Source organism: Podarcis liolepis (genome assembly GCF_965112155.1).
Source record: "Podarcis liolepis genome assembly, chromosome: 1".
Lineage (NCBI taxonomy): Eukaryota > Metazoa > Chordata > Lepidosauria > Squamata > Lacertidae > Podarcis > Podarcis liolepis.
Window position 1 is genome coordinate 108,519,471 of NC_139554.1, and position 21,524 is coordinate 108,540,994.

Genomic DNA, 21,524 nt, shown 5'->3' on the forward strand with positions numbered 1-21,524 from the left:
TGGTTTATTTACACCTTCAGTCTGCATGGAGCGAGTCCAGATGTGGTCATTTCATGGCAGAAGCGCAGGCAGCCTCAAGCCTGTCCAAGATGGATCTCAGCTCTTCTTCCTCCCAGCAACCCTTGCCCCCCCCCCCGGGCAGTTACCCTGGCAATCTTCCAAATCTCCCGTCTCTGTTCACACCTGGGGCAAGGGGGAAAGGAGTTCTCTTGTATTGTTAATGTCCCTCACCTGTTCTAGCTCAGCCAGGTTGCTTTGCATAAGCGAGCCCAGGAATTCCTTTGCAGCTTGCATTCTCCCTTCATATCACAAATAACCAAAATCCTAGCATTTATTAATTTCTAGGGTTTACCCTAAATCTATATCGCCAGGAAGCTCCCTTTTACTGAGTCAGATCATTGGTGCATCAAGCTCAGTCTTACCTCCTCTGACTGGCAACTAACCAGGGTTTTAGATGGTATCTTTTCACAGCATTACCTGGAGACACCAGGACTTGAACTCAGGACCTCCTGCATCTCCCCACTGTGGAAGGATGTCTGGATCCAGAATTGGCCTCCACAGTCACCTACGGACACACCTCTAAGGCCATGGAAGATAATCTTACTCAGCTGCGAGCGACCGCCAAAGGAGCAGCATCAGCCGCAGGGGCCCTACCAACGAACTATAGTCCTTCCCCATAGCCTTAATTCCCTAGTGATTTGCCTTGTGCAACAAAGAAAGGTGCAATGTGATAGAAACATTTTTTGCTCCATAACGCCAGTCAACAGAAGGCTGGGCAAATGCACAGGAAACTTTGGCGATTCAGCACTTCTCAGCTTTCTGCATTATTTCCCACCGCAAGCACAGTCTCTTACATTCTCTGCAAGAGATTTTTTTTATTTTAAGCATTTAAAATGTATGTGATCTTATAATGTGAATTGCATGTCTTCTGGTAGCTGCTCAGGTAGTAATCACTCAGGGCTAGAAATACGCTTCATGGGACCCCTAACCGTTATGTCCAGTCACGGACGACTCTGGGGTTGCGGCGCTCATCTCGCTTTACTGGCCGAGGGAGCCGGTGTTTGTCTGCAGACAGCTTATGGGTCATGTGGCCAGAATCACTAAGTCACTTCTGGCGAACCAGAGCAGTGCACGGAAATGCCGTTTTCCTTCCCACCAGAGAGGTACCTATTTATCTACTTGCACTTTGACATGCTTTTGAACTGCTAGGTTGGCAGGAGCTGGGACCGAGCAATGGACGAACTGCCGACCTTCTGATCGGCAAGCCCTAGGCTCTGTGGTTTAGACTACAGCGCCACCCGCGTCCCTTTCATGCTATATGCTAGGTAACCAATTCTAAAAAGTTATGTTCATTAGCTATCTAGGAGAATTGACATGTAATATTCAAGCAGCTAGGGGTGATACTGAGTCTTCCAATTTCACCTCTATTTAGAGGTTATTTATTTAAAAAAATAGGACACTGCAGTCACACAGGGGGTGGCAAACACCTTTAAAACATGTTCTTATTTGGCAGTATCTATAAACAGGCAAGACCTTCTTCTTTTCCTATTTCCTTCATTATACAATTCAAGCTGTGCTTTGATACCCACTTTATAATTTTATCCATTTCATTCACTCCTGATATTTAATTTTTCTTCTGACTTTATTATCAAAAGCCCCTTGTGTTGAACTTTTTGGTTAATGCTTGTTTTCCCTTCATGAACACTCTATGGCATTACATGTTGTTGGCCTCCATCTGTCTCAAGAGACAATGGAGTTCACCTCTACAGGGGGGAGTCAAACAGCTATCTTAGCAGCACTGAAGTGACCTCCCCAGTGCACAAGCCTGTACAGTGCATATGGAGCTCCTGGGCTCAGCCTCGTCCACATGTCAGATCAATAAAGTGAAACCAGAGCTATGACAACTCTAGTCTCCAGGCTTCTGTGACATCCCATCAGCTCAACCAATGACTAAAGAGAAGTCATTCACTTGTAGTTAATACACAGCACATACACTTTAGGAGTTGCGGGAAATCAGGAGTTTCCTACTAGCAAATCCACATACTTGTTGTGGTAGTTTGATGCTTCTGGAAGCCCCAACTAGTCCAAAATGCAGTGGCTAGGCTACTAATGGATGCAGATGGCTGATAGCATGTAACATGTCTGCACTGGCTACTCATATATTACCTGTCCAGGTTCAATGCTCTTGTGTTGATATCCAATGGCCTGAACAACTTGGGTCCAGGATACCTTCAGCACTATCTGGATCACTGAGATCATGTTGGTTTTCTCCCCAAGTTACAAAGGCTTGTCTAGCCTCAACCAGAAGTCAGGTGTTTAGTCACTGGTTGCATGCTGTTGGAATGCTCTTCCAGCAAAGATTCAGCAGGCATCCTTGCTTCAGACTTCCAAGACATTGTTTTATGCCAATAGGCCTAAGTGGTTGTTCAGACTTTTATTGAGTAGCCAATCAGTTTAATGATTGTTCTGCACTGCTTTTAATGGGACCAAAATTTAGAAGGATAGTCAGATATAGGACCCCGGGTGCTGCTCTCTCAAAGCTTTCCCTGTTTATTGCAACTAGGGAAGCAAATCAATGTTCCTCAAAAAGCATGCATATTCGAGCAAATAGTCTATATGCAACAGCATCTTTGATTGTGAAAGATGTGGAACTGCTTGCAGACCCAGCCAAAGTCATTAAAAAAAATAATCTGGCTTGGAGGGTCAAACATTTGCTCCTTGTCAAATTACCTTTACATCAGAAGCCATAAAGCCAAATACAGCACAGCAATTCTCAGTTTGTTGCCAAAGTAAAGAGATGCTCAGCTCCAACCTTGGCTCATATCACTACAGTCAAGCAGCAGCAAATCCATAGTAACAATATAATCACTTTCAGCATTAGACTAAATACCCATTTGCTTTATTATCTTGAGGCTTAGGCACAGAATCTGGGGCTGCTTTGTTTTGGAAATTTCCACAATATAACCTCTGCTCTGCTGCAGCTCGTGGAATGAAGTTCTCTTCCCCTACACTAGAAATCTAGTGCGTTTAGTATTGGATCATTTCAGCTATCATTGCTAACAAAACTGAGCCAGAAGAAAGTCCCAATGCTCTCTGTGTGCTCAGTCCAACTGAGCTCAGCATCTCACTGAACTGTCAGATGAATACAGCTCTGTATAATATAATACGCAACAAGCCCAGTGCTCTCGGGAAGCTGCTTCCCTAATGGCTGCCCTAGACCTCTTGTGATGGGCAGGTGGATCTGGGTGTTAGAATTCCTGCTCCATTATTGCAGTCATGGGATTTTTGTCTATCACATGACGGTGCATGTTTTGACTCCACAAAGTGGGAAGTGACGGAGACAGGATGTTTGTGTTACTGTGTTCCATGAAGTGGGACTATTCTCCTTTGTTCTTTCTCTTTGCTGTCTGATGCTAGAGAGAGAGGCAGTCATGTTGCAGTGCTCCGTGTGTGTTTATATGTAAATAAAGTAGATTAGCCAAAATGCTGAGTTGCTGAGGTCTGTTAGGCAAGCTGCAAAGACTGCAGATCCCTAAGTGTGCCGGTGACTGTTGGCATCGGTTGCTGTGATGTTCAGGCAGAAGAAAGCTTTTGAAGCTCCCGAATGATCGACCAGGAGGGAGGGAACATGCCAGTTGGTCATGTGTCTCTGCCAGGGTCCTACTCGAGAGCAGGATGAGCTCCTGACACTGGGGTCCCACCTCCACCATAAAATTGTAGCACTATTATCATAGAACTATAGAATCGTAGAGTTGGAAGGGGACCCTGAGGATCATCTAGTTCTGTGTTTCCCAAACTTGGGTCTCCAGCTGTTTTTGGACTACAACTCCCATCATCCTTAGCTAGCAGGAGCAGTGGTCAGGGATGATGGAAACTGTAGTCCAAAAGAAGAAGAAGAAGAGGAAGAGTTTGGATTTGATATCCCGCCTTTCACTCCCCTTCAGGAGTCTCAAAGCGGCTAACATTCTCCTTTCCCTTCCTCCCCCACAACAAACACTCTGTGAGGTGAGTGGGGCTGAGAGACTTCAAAGAAGTGTGACTGGCCCAAGGTCACCCAGCAGCTGCATGTGGAGGAGCAGAGATGCGAACCCGGTTCACCAGATTACGAGACTACCGCTCTTAACCACTACACCACACTGGCTAGACACTGATCCAGTCCAACCCCCTGCAGGAATATGCAGATGTCCCATATGGGGATCAAACCTGCAACCTTGGCATTATCAGCACTACACTCTAACCAACTGAGCTATCCAGGCTCATGTTAACAGACCTGGCTTCCCCTAAAAAATCCTGGGAACTGTAGTTTAAGGGTGTTGAGAGTTCTTAGGAGACCCCTATTCTCCATGCGGAGCTACAATTCCCAGATGTGTCAAACTGCAGTGTCTGGGTGAACCAGTGACCCATCAGACATTGCTGGACTCACATCAGCTCCAGACAACATAACCTAAGCTCAGAAATAATGGAATTTGTAGTCCAATAATATCTTAACAGTCACGGGTTTCCCATCATTTTGTTAAGACAACAAATCGTTTTCAAGGCTTTCCTGCTTTACTGCTTTAAGCACTTGCAAATATGAAAAGTGAGGCATTGGTTGTTGTTTTTAGGAATGTCTCTCCAATGTTTGCTAGAATTTCTATATCCTCATTATCACGGGCTTGCAGCTATTCACAGCTCTGAGCTCTCATAAACACAGCATCTTAACAGGCTATGTGTAGCTCATGGGATCACCATACACCTTGGCTTGCAAGATTTTTCTTTTTCTTTTTTTAAGATGGTAGCTGACTTTCTATCGCCAGACCTTGACACCAAGATATCAATGGCAAGTTCAGCTGATGGATGTTGTTATGTATATGGCTATTTGCTTGTTAATTAAAAGAATCTCTTCTAAATTACTACATTAAATCTGGAACTTCATGTTGAAGACAACACATATGGTACCATGAGTGAAATGCTTTGTGTGACGATACTATGGAATAGTTGAGGGTTCTGTATCCTTTATCTTTTTCGCATAAGAGGTGAGGAATGGAAGTGGGAGAAGTTTAAAACAGCCATTTTAAAAAAATTATTTCAGTGTCTTTATTTCAGTTACCTTCTTGCTATACTCAAAACAATGGCAGAAGTTTTGAGTAAAGCAGGGATGGAAGAACACTGAGACAAAAACAGTGGCTTTAAATAATGGCAGAGGTTTGAGTATAGCAGGGATGGAGTAATGAAGCTCACACCACAAAGCTAATATCACAGTGGGTGCCCTAAATATGCAATGCACTCCCCAAAGAAATTTGCCTGGTGCCAACAAATGCATTGGCTGCCTATTGTCTTCCAGGCCTAATTTAACATGTTAAAATTTAAGGTGACCTGCCTGAGTTTTAAGATCTGCAGGTGAAGTTTAAGATCTACTGGTGGTCCCCATGCCTAATGAAATATGTGAGGCAGAGATCTGTTGGACAGGCTCTTTCTGAAGTGCCTCCCTTCCTTTTGAACAACCTCCCTTCTGAGGTGTGCCTCACTACAACATTCATGTCATTTCACTGACAGGAGAAGATGCACTCCTTGCCTAGGCCTCCAGGGAGGAGCAAGGGGCATTGGGCATTTGAATTTTTTGCTGCTGCTGATTATATTTGTAGCTGAAGTCTGTATTTTGCTCTAGAGTTGTTTCATCTTATTGTTTAATTTGTTGGTTTGAACTGTGAAGATTTCCACCCGGTGACATTTAGGAGAAGGGCAGGTTATAAATACCTTTGGTAAGTAAATAAATGGCACATAAATGGCCTTGTGGGACATCTTTGGGAGAAGAAAAGGCTCAGGAGTAAACCCTACACAAATCCAGAGTGGAGTCCCTGAGGCACCTTGAGTGCCTCCTTCCAACAACTCCTGCAGTCAAGCTGGTGCTTTCCTTTGGACCATACCAGCAAGGCCAAGAGGGAGGTCTTGTCATCTGGGCACCCCAAGGCCCCCATACACACTGCCCAGACTTGGTCACTTCAGTGCTGCTAACGCAGAAGTTTGACTTGGCCCCTGGAGGCACATTCCATTGTCTCTTGAGACAGATGGATGCCAACCAATCAAAAGGTACAAACACCCTCTCTCAGATCAAGGAGTAAAGAATCCAAGACCAGCCAAGTTATTTTGGCACCTGAAACATGACACCTTCCTTTCATAGAATCATAGATTTGGAAATGACTCTAAGGGTCAACATGCCCAAAATCAGCTGCCCAAAGCTGCTAACTTGCTGCCGGGTAAAAGCTACCCACCCCTGCTGCTCCTTACACGGTACACCATGTTAAAAATAAAAACCAACAAGTAATTTTGTCAGCACCATACCTACACTTCAATAGGTTCTCGGCACATTTTCTATTTTTATTTCTCATCATCTAAACTGCTCAAGCTCACCAAATGTATTTGCAAGACTGAACAATTAAGCAAAGTACTTTCTCCATTATAAGAATGTGAAAATATTCATGCACTTCATGGTCACAGCCTATTCAGGCAACAATGAAGAGAGGGAATCAGGTGTGAAAGGCAAACTCCCTTAACCTAAGGAGCAATTGCTAGAAATCTGAAGTTCATAGGTCATCTATATTTTAAAAAATATTCACTAGAAAAGTAGCCGCTTAGCTAGGACAATGAACTCTGGGATCTTGTCATGTTTGCTTTCCAATTAAAAGAGAGAGAGAGAGAGAAATGAGAGACTATGTATGTATCAATATGAGAAACCTCCAGAGGATCTGGAAGATTTCAGAAAAATCTGTTGTGTTATTTTTTGCAGAGACATTCGGCAGCAATGCTCTTCTATGACCACCTAAGTTTTGCAAGCCACCATCCCTTATAGTTTTATCAATTCCCATGCAAATATGAAACATAATGGCAGGCTACACAGAAGTTCCAGCCAATCTTTGTAATCAACCCAATGCATGCAAGGTCCCTTGGAACTTGTCCTTACAACAGCAGCTCCATGTGATGGGCCTAACTTGTGATTCCTGCTCACCCTACTTTATGAAAACCTAAGGGGGGAAGAACCCAAGAACAGCCCAATGGGGGACTGAGCATGCTCCGAATGCTGAGTGAGATGACATGGCTGAATGGCCAGAACCCTGAACAGGAGCATTCCACAATGCAACATTTTGTTGCAGGACCCATCTATTCTAGCTACCCCATAGTGGTTCCCGCATAAAGATGACCTGATCCAAAATCCCACATAGGAACCTGCCTTTTACAGATCCAGGCCATTGATTCTTCTAGCTTAGTATTGTCTACACTGATTGGCAGCAGCTCTTGAGGGTTTCAGGCAGGATTCCCCCCCCCCCAGTCCTTTATACTTTATTGTCACTTGTATAACTTGTATACAGTGAGCACCCCCCACTCAGCTCTCTTAGTCTTAATTCGCCTCGTTTACTGACGCACACCCACCAAACCCGAAAGTCAGTTGCCCTGTTGTTATCTTTTCATTCAGCAGCCTAACAGCCCACAGATAGAAGCTGTTCTTTACCCTGTTGGTGCGACTAATCATGCTTCTATATCTTCTGCCCGAGGGCAGGAGATCAAGAAAGTGCCGGCCAGGGTATGAATCATCCCTGAGAATTTTCCTCACTCTACTTAGGCAACGTTCTTCCACAATGTCATCCAGTGGATTCACGGAACAGCCCATAATATCTTGTGCTGTATTCTCCACCCTCTGTAGGCACTTCCTATCAGTTGATGTCAAACCAGCGTACCACACCGTGATGCAGTATGAAAGGACACTTTCAATTGTGGACCGGTAGAAGGAGATGATCAAATGTTGATTGACATCATTCTTTCGCAATACTCTGAGGAGATGGAGTCTCTGTTGGGCTTTCTTAACCACCTGGGTTGTATTGATTTTCCAAGTAAGGTCTACTTCCAAGGAAGATAAACTCTTAGGAATTTAAAGGAAGAGACCCTCTCCACACAGCCCGCCCCAGTGTACAGCAGGGCTAGTCCTACCTGGAGATTAAACTTGGAAACTTCTTCATGCAACGCAGTTGAGTTGCAACCCTCTCCTACAAGTCTCTGCCCCCATGTTGTTGTTTTAAATCCTTCTTGAGGCTTGCCTGCCATTATGCCATTATGCAAAAGAAACATGGGGAGCATTGTCAACCCAGGACTAAGATAATCCTGAGAAAATTCTGTTCTTCTTACCTCAAGTCAAATATTATACAGTGGTACCTCAGGTTACATACGCTTCTGGTTAAGAACTTTGCTTCAGGATGAGAACAGAAATCGTGCTCCGGCAGGGCAGCAGCAGCAGGAGGCCCCATTAGCTACAGTGGTGCTTCAGGTTAAGAACAGTTTCAGGTTAAGAACGGACCTCCGGAACGAATCAAGTGCATAACCTGAGGTACCACTGTGCTTGCCATGAGTTCCAGACTTCACACTGAAGGGTTGGGGTGGATGAGGGCAGAGAGCAACAAATTGTATCAAAAAAAATGTCCTGTACCATACATTCTTTCAAAGTTCCCAGTATTTGGCTACATTCTAGCATTAGTCAGCACCGAGGTTCAGTCAACAGTTTTTCTAAAATAAACCATGGGGTTTATTTGGTCTAATGCGATGAAATTATCTACAAATTATGAACAACTAAGAGTGAGATAAACACGCAGAGAAATGTTTCCGCAGAAGAAAATGTTCCTGGCTTTAAATACCCTTGAGTTTTGTTTTGGCACTTGCAATCGTGTTCCAAGGTAGCCCACTTTGCCTTGAACTGTTTATTGTGAGGAAGTCATGGCTAACTTATCTTTGACCAAAGCAAGATTCATCCTTCAGCTGCACATTTACCTTCTATTCCCCCCCCCCGCTGATTTATTTTAATTCATTGTGTCCCAAAGCAACCGACGTGCCGCTGAAAATAGAGGCATATTGAAATACGGCTGTGCAGGCCCCAATCCCCGAGCAGTGAGAGTTCCCAAGGGTCTGGGCACATTCCTTGGGTTGGGCCTCCCTGGAAGGAAGGTCATGGCTGTGGGGCCTTTGTGATAAATGGCTCACAGCATTAACACTCCCCACAGATCTTGTTCCCTCAGGGGCCCTCTCCAAGCCATAGGTTTGGATTCTGCAGAAAGAGCAAGCCAGGGGTCTGTGTCTCTTCCAGCTCCCAAATACCGCACTGACCGCCAGCCCTATTGTTATTAAAGTCTCCAATGACATCATGTCCCGTCCCCCAAATCTCCATAAGTTTCTATGACTCAACATAACAAACACAGCATACTTGGCTGACAGGTCTGAGCATTTTGGCAGCTTTTTCTTCGAGGGAATATAATCCTGGGGTTATAAAATCACGGGCAAGATCCCAAAGATGATATCTAGACTTAGCTCTCCCCCAACTCACAACAATTCCTTAAGAATCACCTCTCCCCATTAGAACTGACCTGGACCCTGCGCTTGTCATCTGAGGCCCTTCTCTATGTCCTCCGGGCCGATTGTGGAATGCTCTCCCCAGAGAGGTTTGCCTGGTGCCATCACTACATGTCTTTAGGTGCCAAGCAAAAACATTTCTCTTTACCCAGGCCTAAGGCTATTAAATATGGTGGTCGCTTAACTGCTCTTTTAAGCCTTGCTGCTGCCTGCCAGAAGTTTGGACTTCACCCACAGAGTTTTATCCAACGCGGGAATGTTCCACCAGGAAAAGGATTTCTGCTTGCTCAAGAGAATGTTCTCCCCGCTTCCCCCCTCCCCCCCTCCGCCAATCCTCCCTTAAGACTCTAATGTAGACTCACTAATTCCTATGTACTGCAATTCTAGGCACGCTTACTAAGAAGTTCTACTTCATTCCATGGGATTTACTTCTAAATAAATGTGCAAAGAATCGTCCTTTACCTGAGAGTAAGCCTCAGCGAAGAGACTGAGAAACAATCCACAGAAAGGCAAGATAGATGGAGATCCCTCACAAAAGACTTCATCAATAACTCTACACTAGCCTTCACATTTTGTATACCTTCCAACATTATGAAATTTTGTTTTAAGAAAACTCTCCCAACTCTAACCAAGTCACACTTTACACCTTCAAGGACTCTGGAAGCATTTGACCTGCTTTTAACTAATCCCTTCATTTTTTAGAAGTTTTTGCTTTCGCAATCCAATGTAACCAAGCTGGACTTTCTAGGCAACTTTCCACTTGCATACATTGAATTTGATCTCACAGTTATCACTGTTCCCAGTGAGTTCAACAGCACTTTTAGCTCGAATCTGATCCAGGGCACCGCTTGCAACAGGGTCCCCTCTGGCTGTTTCCACAACCCACTGTTTCAAAGCATGTGTGGTATGCTCTTTTTTGTTGTAAACAAAACTGTACTTACCAAGCCAATGAGAGGGTAGCTGAAAGCACATTCTATCTCAGCAGTGTCAGCAAGCATGTGGATGTAAACATTATATACCTGGGCTTCCAATGGTTTTTTCACAATTAACTTGGGACAAGAGAACAGGTCTTCTGTGGGCTAGTTTCTGGTTTAAGATCAGGAAGCAAAGAGTAGAACCAACTTTGGGAAGCAGATCCAAGGTTTTGCATTGGGACCTGTGCATTTTAACTTGTTCCTAATTGACCTAGAAGGAGCGAGCAGTTTGCTGGTAACATCAAATAACTCAGGGCGGTAAAAGCAAAAGGGGATTGCAAAGAGATCCAAAAGCTTCTCTTCAAAATGGGTGAATGGCCAATTAAATAGCAAATAAGGTTCAGTTTAATTAAGTATAAAGGGATGCAATCAGAAAGGGGCTGTGGTAGCTAAGTCAGGAAAGAAGAAATTCCATGTGCAGCAGCTGCAAAAATAGCAAATTCCATGCTAAGGATTATTAGCGGAGAGACAGTAAACCAGATAGCAAATAATATTTTTGTTAAACAAACCTATGATGTAGCCACATTTGGAATCTCCTTTACAGTTCTTCTCCTGTCCCCAAAAGTTGGAAAAGGCACCAAAAGGGGAAACTAAAATAATCAGGGGGCTATGATACCTTCCTTATGAGGAAAAGGTAAATCAATTTACAAAAAGGATGACAAATAAGAAAGAGCCATGCTGTTGCAATAGGGTTTCAAATACCAGTTTCCCCTAAGAATTTGTTTATTTATAATAAAATCAGAACTGAGGGCTAACTTACATTGTTACTGTAACAGCAACAATTATGGCAGGCATAGGCAAACTCGGCCCTCCAGATGTTTTGGGACTACAACGCCCATCATCCCTGACCACTGGTCCTGTTAGCTAGGGGTGATGGGGGTTGTAGTCCCAAAACATCTGGAGGGGCGAGTTTGCCTATGCCTGAATTATGGCAATAGTTCTTCCCTGTCATGGGCCAGGAGTCAGCTTCACCTGCTGAACAGCAGCCTGAAGGGGGAGAAGGCAGAGTGACTCCACCTGCAGCTGATCAGCCATTAAGGACACAGAGGAGGAGGCGCAGATCAGAACCAGCTGGCTTCAGTCTTCTGAAGCAGAGCTTCCAGCAGTAGTCAGATGCTGGCAACAATCCCTGTAGTTCTTGGCCCTGTCTTGCTGCTTCCTGCTCTCCCTTGGCTCTGTGATCATCTGGATTCCCTGGCCTCTGGGCAGGACATCGTGGTAACAGTTTCATAATATTCGGCATGGCAATATATCGCAGAGCACAATGTGTGGGTGTGCTATGTACAAAACCATGATGTGGGAAAAACTGGTCATTGCTTCTCTCATGATTCCTGCTGCCCCTGTTGCAACAGTTGTAACAATAGGTTAAAAGTAAATGAAAATGGATCCGTGTGGGGTTTTTTTACCCCTAAGTAGTGGCAGTCGCCAAGACATCACCCTGTTCGCCTCTACATAGCTCCATCCTTATTTCAGACATCATGATATATCGGTATAGCGTGATGTTGAAAACCAGGCATTGCTCAGCCCTAATCAGTATCCCAGATGGTGGTTCCCTACTTCAGATCTCCTGCTATCATTAAATTAATAAAAGTAGCCCAGTTCACCCAAGCTTATTTCTCGCCTCCTTATTTCCCTGGGTGATCACAAAGCTTTACTGAATAAAGATATGATTAAGAAGAGTGCTGAAGGTGTGAGGAATCTAACAGTCTATATCTGGGATGGGGAACCAGCAGGACTCTACATGTTGCTACAGACTATAACTCCCATCATCCATTGGCTGTGCTGATGGGAGTTGGAGTCAACAGCATCTGGAGAGATAACAGTGTCCCAACCCTGGCCTACGGCATGGGAGATTTGTATAGGCAGAAGGAAGCAAAGGAGTCTAACATCAAATTCAGGGAAACTCACCATTCAAACAGAATAGATATTATTATTATTATTATTATTATTATTATTATTATTATTATTATTACTACTACAGTGGTACCTTGGGTTACATATGCTTCAGGTTACATACACTTCAGGTTACAGACTCTGCTAACCCAGAAATAGTGGTTCAGGTTAAGAACTTTGCTTCAGGATAAGAACAGAAATCGTGCTCCGGCGGCACGGCAGCAGCAGGAGGCCCCATTAGCTAAAGTGGTGCTTCAGGTTAAGAACAGTTTCAGGTTAAGTACGGACCTCCAGGACGAATTAAGTACTTAACTACTACACTGGAAGCTTGCGGCAGTGAACAAACAAGAAAACATTTACTGTGCTAACTGCAAAAGCAAAACAAAATCATTCAATATTTTGAATGTGTTCATTTTTATGTACTGGAGTAGTTTTCTCAACAATCTGAGGAAAAAAACATCGTTTTCTTTTGCACTTTAACTGTCAGAATTGAGTAAGGCTTACCTGTTTTATCCTGGGATTTGCCTTGGGCAACAGGCTGGCTGACAAAACAGATGTAAACGGAGAGCAGCAAAGCTCTGGGAAGGGATTTGGTATGGATGGGATTTCTAGTACATCAAGTTCTGTCTTTTTCCCCCTACGGTGAGAGAGAATAATATATAGTTCATACAAAATAATTCTCTAATTCCAAGCCAAAATGCAAAAAATACAAAGAATGAAAAATGTTTGTGAAGGAAAAAATGTAAAGCTGAAAGATGCAGAGATTTCATTAGGCAGACTTTAAAGGTAGCAAGACTCTGAATATCAGGGTCATGGGTTCGAGTTCCATGTTGCGCAAAAGATTCCTGCACTGCAGGGGGATGGACTAGATGACCCTCGGGGTCCCTTCCAAATCTACAGTTCTATGAATCTATGAACTCAATAAGCACCAGTTCTATTGTCTTTTCAGGGGCTACTGAAACCCTTTCTCTTCCAGCAATCCTTTTAAGTCTATCTTAAGAGTATCCTAGATTGGATATAAACTTGTTTTTACTGCTGATGATTTTATGATTTTTAAATTATTAATTACTTTGAGATGTTTCATGGGAAGTTATTCATAAATGGAATGAAATTAAATAAGCAAGCAAATGACCTAACTAGGCAGCTGCTGCTCAGTTCTGCCTGATGAAGAGTTCTGTGCCCTTTCAAAGCTTTTACAAAACCTGATCTGCTAAAATACCTCATAGATTCTGGGAAATAACTTTCTGTAAAGGAAACAGTAGTTGCTTCTGTCACAAGAACAGTGCTAGAATATTGGCTATCGTTGGTCACCATTTCTCATTAATGGCTTAGCCAATTCAAAGTCAAAATAATGCAGGTTTAAGGGTGAGACAAAAATCTTAAGCACCATAGAACAATTTCCAGTGATGTCTTCTGGTTTGGGTAAGCTTGAAGTTACAGTCTTAATCCTTAAAGGAATTATATTGTAAAAAGTTCAAGTGAAACCAACCATAGTTAATCATTAACTTATGAGCATCACAAACATTCTGCTTCATCTCATGAAGTGAGATCCACCAAGTTCAGTGGGGCTCATTCCAAAATATGACTGCATAAAAGGGCAACTTTAGACTTGCATACTTACTTTGGGTAAATCCCATTTAAATTCAAATTAATATGAACACAATCCAGAGCTAGCCCTAGTATGAACCAGTATAAGAGAGCTAGTTCAGGAGGCAAACAATACAAGGGACTCCCATTGATGGTCAGCAAATTTTGGCACCATTCAAATGTTATGTTTCCCATCACAAAATGTCTTGAACTGTCCCTGGCAGGGATCAGGAGTGACATTTCAGGTAATCTCAAATGCATTGTTTAAGATCTTTTTCCATTAAAGCTTTTAGAACAATAAAAACACGCAGTTGTTCTGATTACCCATTAGCATCAGCACCATAAATACTGACGATTCTGCTTTAAAGTTACTCTTTAACTTTCCTGCTGCTCTTTACCTGCTAGGCATCTGGAACATTTATGGCCCATATGGAAAGTTTCTGCATTTATTAATTTCATAAATAAGCAGACAGTGAAAATTCAACAGAATCATTTATTCTGCCTTTTTACATGTACGCAATTATAAACCCATCTGACTACTTTACTACAATACAGCCTCAATAAATTAAAAAAAAACATAGAATTTATATACTGCTTGATTGCAAGAAATCTCAAAGGTCAAATACACAAATGTCTCCATATATAAATAAGTCTGTATAACCCATCTAATTTAAACAGTCAAAATGCAAGTCTACTGGAAGAACCTGGGTGTTTTCAGACTGCCACTTTTTCATGGGGGATTCAATCACATACCAATAAATTCAGGTTGCAAAGTTAAAATTGATTTGACACTCATCTACTGTTGTGTATGCTGATGGGTTCGGTTGGTGCTTTTTGGTCCAGTTGGCCTCCTGTAGTTTTTGCCCCATTCTAGCTGCTGGGTGGAGCTTTTCCCTCAGTCTAGTTATGTTATAATAAAGCAAGGTTTTGTTTGAAGGCCTGGGGTATGTACAGTATTGTTTTCTCCCTGAACCAACACAACATGCACAGCCATTCTCCCCCCACAACACACAAGTCAGACTTTTTGCAATAAGGAAGTGCCTTATGCCTTATTTTGCAATATGGGAAAAGCCCTGTAAAGTGGAATAACACAAGTTGCTTGATGGAATATCGCCTCATCTCCCCACACACATATCAGAATGAATGCTCCATAGGCAGCAAATATCACCTGATCTCCCCAAGAAGTTCAGTGCAAACAAATCAGGTGGTCTGGAAGCAGCCCCAGTCTCATTAAGCATGACAAAAGTGAACATGAAACAATGGTGCCTCAATTCACTTTCAGAAAATTATCCTTGTCACTTGACTCCTTGTCAGAAAGTTCTTTTGTCATGGTAAACAGAACCAGGTACTTTCTATTCCCCAGGTAAGATTTAGCAATAGAGTGCCCCACCCTTGCCTGTGGAAAATGTTATTAACATAAAAGAATGCCAATCACAAAACCCACTGAAATAGTAACTTTTAAAAATCCATGCAAAGTGACAGTTTGATGGGATTTTCTACCACATACCTTCAACCCAATTTTACTTCCAAAATCGAATCCAATATATAATTACAGAGGCCTCCGAAACATTTCTAGCAGTTCTGTGCTGATGTCAACGTTCCCCCAATTGTTCAAAGACACCCAAGTTCTTTGCCTTGAGTTTCACCTAATTCAGACAGGGCCCCCTGCCAGAGATTCTTTGGCCCACAGATGCCCAAACTGAGATCACCTGTTCAGAAGGGAAGGCTTGCAAGCTCTAATTCTTGCTGGGAGGGGGGATGAATAAGGAGGAGGGAGGTCCTAAAAAAAGAGGTGAGGGGGGCTGTGGCCTTGCAGATGATGCCGGAATGACTACCAGCAGCTCCAGCCAGGATGGCCAATAGCCAGAGATGAGGAGAGCTGTAGCCCAAACTGGAAGTTGTCCTCCATGTTGTCCACCCCTGCTCTAAAACAAATGAACTTTCCCCCTACTTGCCAGAGAGAGTCTTCTCTTGAGAATCTACCTGCTTATCTAATAACCCAGCATAAAAGGTAAAGGTAAAGGGACCCCTGACCATTAGGTCCAGTCATGACCGACTCTGGGGTTGCGGCACTGATCTCGCTTTATTGGCTGAGGGAGCCGGCGTACAGCTTCCAGGTCATGTGGCCAGCATGACTAAGCCGCTTCTGGCGAACCAGAGCAGCGCACGGAAACACCGTTTACCTTCCCGCCAGAGTGGTACCTATTTATCTACTTGCACTTTGATGTGCTTTCGAACTGCTAGGTTGGCAGGAGCAGGGACCCAGCAACGGGAGCTCACCCCAGCGCGGGGATTCGAACCACTGACCTTCTGATTGGCAAGTCCTAGGCTCTGTGGTTTAACTCACAGCGCCACCCGCGTCCCTATAACCCAGCATAGGATCATAGAATTGTGGAGCAGAAAGGAACCCCGAGGGTCATCCAGTCCAACCCCCCTGCAATGCAGGAATCTCAACTGAAGCATCCATGACAAGGTGGGCCACCCAACGCCTCCAGTGTTAACCAGCAGACATCTCGGCAATTGTCCTCTTCCCCTCTTGACATCATTAAGATACACTCCCCCTGCACATGGAGGCTTCTTCCAGTAGCTCTGCCAGGGCTCTGAGCCGCCCTCTTTGCTCCCTACCTAGGATCCCTTAACTTGAAAGAATGCCCCTCCTTTGTACTTGACCCCCCCCCCTTTCCACCAGGCACCCAAAGCGGCCAGGTTTACCTGTCTTCCCTGAGGCGAGCCGAGAGGAGGGGCGGCGCTGGCGTGAGCCAAGGCGAGAAGGCGAGCTCTCCGAGGCGGCGACCCCCGCCGCCCTTCGGGGAAAGTCCTCCGCGGCGCTCCACCGCAACCCTCCCTGCGCTGCTCCGCAAACCTGCCGCCACAGGGGTGGCCATCACCCCCCCCCCAAGCCGGTTGCTGCTGCCGCTGCCGCCTCCGCTGCAGCTCCTAAAGGCACATCAGCATCCCTCCTGGACCGGTCGGGATCCCAGGGCGGAGGTGCCCGCTGGCGGCTGCTCGAGCGCGGGAGAGACCGGCCCCGGCAGCAGCGCACACCTTCCCTTCCTTCGCCCGGCTCTCGGCCAAGCCCCACGTGCGGCGTTCAGCGAGAAGGGGAGGAGCCGCCCGAGAAGCCAGCGAAGAGGTGATTCCCCGCGAGGAAGTCCGGGGCGGGGCTGCGGGGGGGACGACGGGGAGCCAGGGATCGGGGGGCCGGAGGGGCTGCCGCGGGCCGGAGGGGCACGGGAGGCGACCTCTCCCACCCGCCCACCCACCGCCTCTCTAACTGGCACTTGAAACCAGATCGTGGAGGCTGAGAGAGCCAGTGCACACTTACCTGGGAGTAACGCCACCGACCACAATAGGACTTACTTCTGAGTAAACATGCTATGAGGGTGGATGCGCCCCCCCCACCCCACCCCATAATTGCTCTCCTGTGCTGCCAATTATGACGGAGAAGTGAACCCCGTTGATTCCAGTAAGGTTTACTAGTTCCTTTAATGATCTGTCCGCATCTTTTATCTATCGCTGCACAATTTTGTACAGTTGCACAATATTGCTTTGTCATTTTATTATTTTTTATCCTGCAAGCTGGCCCATAATGTTTGGGGGGGGGGGTTGCCAGAGGACAGCATGTAATGAATTACATAAATAAGGGTGCATATAATTTCACTCATGCATACTTTCCGACATTTCTCCAATGAAAATAGGGACATGCTATTCAATAATAATAATAATAATAATAATAATAATAATAATAATTTTATTATTTATATCCCACCTATCTGACTGGGCTGCCCCAGCCACTATGGGCAGCTTCCAATATATATAAAAACACCATAAAACTATACAGGGCTGTCTTCAGATGTCTTCTAAAGGATATCTCCTTGGCTCAGGGGTCGCATAATTCCATACTCTCCAACATTTCTTTGATGAGAATAGGGACGTCCTAAGGAAAAGCAGAGCGGGACGCGGGTGGCGCTGTGGGTAAAACCTCAGCGCCTAAGACTTGCCGATCGTATGGTCGGCGGTTCGAATCCCCGCAGCGGGGTGCGCTCCAGTCTTTCGGTCCCAGCACCTGCCCACCTAGCAGTTCGGAAGCACCCCCGGGTGCAAGTAGATAAATAGGGACCGCTTACCAGCGGGAAGGTAAACGGCGTTCCGTGTGCTGCGTTGGCTCGCCAGATGCAGCTTGTCACGCTGGCCACGTGACCCGGAAGTGCCTGCGGACAGCGCTGGCTTCCAGCCTATAGAGTGAGATGAGCGCACAACTCTAGAGTCTGGCAAGACTGGCCCGTACGGGCAGGGGTACCTTTACCTTTAAGGAAAAGCAGGACATTCCAGGATCAAATCAGAAACTGGGACGGCTTCTGTAAATTTGGGTCTGTCCCTGGAAAATTGGTGGGTCTGGCTCATGTAGCCTCAGCCTCTCCATACTTACTCAGAAGTCCCAATTATGTTGAAAAGACTATCCCTGGTCAACCTGTAGGTCAGGCTTCCTCAGACTCAGCCCTCCAGGTGTTTTTGGCCTACAACTCCCATGACCCCTAGCTAGTAGGACCAGTGGTTGGATGATGGGAATTGTAGTCTCAAAACATCTGGATGGCAGAGGTTGAGGAAGCCTGCTGTAGGTAAATGAGTAGCAAGCGGTTGCCCCATATGAGGTCTCTGTGCCATAAATCCAGCCCAGTCAGCAGGGCTCTGATGAACATTGCAGTGTTGAGGCCCACGAGCATCTCTGCTCTCACTGGATATGAGCACAGCCATAAGCAGAGCACTGCTGGATCCGGCCAAAGGCTCATCTGGTCTACCAGATGCTCGTGAGAAGACCACCACAACCATTTGCTTCTTCCTAGATAGTGTGTGGGGGGGATTATGGCTGGATCCAGAGAAGAGTAAGCAGCAATCCATCCATGCAAGAGTTTCACACCCTACCTCCCCCCCCCCCAAAGCTGCTTCCCTCGCAAGACACCTTTGGAGGTTGTACTGTATTGGGTGTTACCATGCAGCGCAGAGCCTGTTACACAGCCATGTTGTGCAATTCTCTTTCTTTAAATAAAGATTTTATCAAGACCTTTCATAAAAGGTAAAGGTAAAGGGACCCCTGACCATTAGGTCCAGTCGTGACCGACTCTGGGGTTGCGGCGCTCATCTCGCTTTATTGGCCGAGGGTACAGCTTCCAGGTCATGTGGCCAGCTGCTTCTGGCGAACCAGAGCAGCGCACGGAAACGACGTTTACCTTCCTGCCGGAGCAGTACCTATTTATCTACTTGCACTTTGACGTGCTTTCGAACTGCTAGGTTGGCAGGAGCTGGGACCGAGCAATGGGAGCTCACCCAGTCGCAGGGATTCAAACCGCTGACCTTCTGATCAGCAAGCCCTAGGCTCTGTGGTTTAACCCACAGCGCCACCTGCGTCCCTTCTAGACCTTTCATAGTTTGATACAATTAAAAAACAAACTAATCTAAACACACACAGAGAGAAGTATGCTAAGTCCTCTCATAGGTAGATCTTTATTTGCCCCACACAGAAAGAAATAAACCCTACCAGCTCTCAACTGGGAACTTCCCTTCCTTTTCCCAGCCCGCCACCCTGAGAGATCTTCCCTTCCCCTCCTCTTGCAGAGGGTCCTTCACCAACCATCCATCACCTTCATATGTATGCAAAGCCCTCCTTAACCCAGTGTAGAGGATTAAAAAACACACAAAAAGCAGAGCAAAACAAAAGCGAGAACAAAGCAGAAAAGGAAAGATAAAAATCTTAAAGGAGTACATTTTTTAAAAAAGGAATAAAAAATACTTACCCGCCCCCCAATATTTTATTCAAGTTGGCACCGCTGCAGCTATCCATCTGCCAGTTGTATATGAGAATATTCTGAAGAACTCTTGTTGTGCAATTCTATAGTATTAGCTGGCTTGCTATTTTTCAATTTCATTCACAATTTTTATTGATAATCAACCTGGTTCTAAACATCTGCATGTTGTGCCAGAGTATGTTCTTGAACAGAAGCTTTTTTTTTTTTAAAGGAATAAAGCAATTCACGATCTCAGTAAATCTGAATTACCATAGTTTGTTACTAGCTTTAAAAGAGCAAAAATAGAAAGTTTTTTTTAAAAGCAGCTTGTTTTTAAAAAAAGTTTTTTTAAGGAATAACATGTTGGCTGATGATTATTCCAGGCATAGAATGAAAGCTTTAATGTGGCGCTATCAGTGGCATTTGTGTGATGGGGAGCAGGGTGCATGTGGTTGAGAAGTTGCTAAAAACAGAACAATCAAGAGACCAAAGGATTTATCCCCAGGCTTCCCTTTTCATGCTGCATGATGTGCCCTAGATGTGATTCTGTTTATGCAACTTACTAAGTTTATACTTTATACTTTACTGGAATGCAGTTTTGCATCCAACCACTTGCCAGTTTTTAAAGGGAATCCCATATAAAACCAGCAATTACTTTAAGCCATTGCGTTTTATCCACACGTTTTCTATAGTTTTAATTTGAACACTGTCGTAATTGAAGCTTCCTCATTTCATACAGTCAGACTGCCTGACTCACAGCCCTTTGGATTCCCTCTTTATGAAAGGACACCCACGCATATATCAATGTTCCTATAAAACCTGGTTGGCTTTAATTAAAGTGGCTCAATGTGGAGGAAGAAGTGAATGAACCCTCATATTTTTGTACCTTCCACACATCTCACCTTCTACGCTGCATTTTAAATTATTATTATCATCATCATCAGTCAGTCAACACAGGGTTTATTCTAACATGTAGCTAGGCACATTTTGTGCCCTGTCAGAAAATGTCTGGAAGGCCAAATAATTTGTTATGCGGCTGGGCATATGGGATTTAATAAGGAGCTAGGTAGTTTCTAAAAAAGAAATGGATGAGCAAAGGAACTTGTAGGTCGAAAGCATGTACAAAGGATGGGGAACATATGGGTTAAAACAAAGCAAGATAAGCAATTTATCCTCTGCCCTTCTCAAAGCATCCCTATGTCTGCAAGGAACTCTTTCCAAAGGCAAAGGGGTACAGTTCAGTGTTCAGCAGCCTGTGGTCCAAAAGCTGTCTCCAGAAGCTACAGTTTCCTCGGGCCTTGCATGTGGCTCCTTCTTGCTCAGTCCTTCAGAAGAAGAACTTAGGCCTGGTAGCAGTTACCAGTAGTTTTCTCCTTTTTTAAGCAGGCCGGTTGGCAAATTACGGGACAGGCCCTTGACTGTTCTTTCAGCTCTCTGTGCATGTGCCTCCTTATCCTTCCTTTTCCAATTCTTCTGTTGCTTTTAAAAATTATAACAGCAGCTACAGCGTAGGGCAGGTCTCTGTTTTGTTCTGCTACAGTCCCCTCTTGAGAGTCCCATGGACTGCAAGAAGATCAAACCTCTCCATTCTTAAGGAAATCAGCCCTGAGTGCTCACTGGAAGGCCAGATCCTGAAGCTGAGACTCCAATACTTTGGCCACCTCATGAGAAGAGAAGACTCCCTGGAAAAGACCCTGATGTTGGGAAAGATGGAGGGCACAAGGAGAAGGGGACGACAGAGGAGGAGATGGTTGGACAGTGTTCTCGAAGCTACCAACATGAGTTTGACCAAACTGCGGGAGGCAGTAGAAGACAGGAGTGCCTGGCGTGCTCCGGTCCATGGGGTCACGAAGAGTCAGACACGACTAAACGACTAAACAACAACAATAACAACACAGTTCCCCAGGTTCCTGGAGCT

The 21,524-nt window shown here is 44.9% G+C and overlaps 1 protein-coding gene across 3 annotated transcripts in view; it reads right to left on the reverse strand.

The window, feature by feature from the left end:
- GRB14 (growth factor receptor bound protein 14) overlaps positions 1–21,122 on the reverse strand; it is a 48,992-nt gene extending 27,870 nt beyond the window's left edge. For 2 of the 3 annotated variants that reach the window (XM_083494168.1, XM_083494166.1), the window contains exons 1-2: positions 16,536–16,911; positions 12,741–12,873 (exon numbers count right to left, since the gene is read on the reverse strand). In XM_083494168.1, the coding sequence (XP_083350294.1) occupies positions 12,741–12,873; positions 16,536–16,708 (306 nt within the window). In that variant the 5' untranslated portion in view covers positions 16,709–16,911. Of the gene's footprint in view, positions 1–12,740; positions 12,874–16,535; positions 16,912–19,615 lie in introns of those variants that run through there. The other variant, XM_083494167.1, reaches the window with a different exon arrangement.
- Positions 21,123–21,524: the final 402 nt, after the last annotated feature.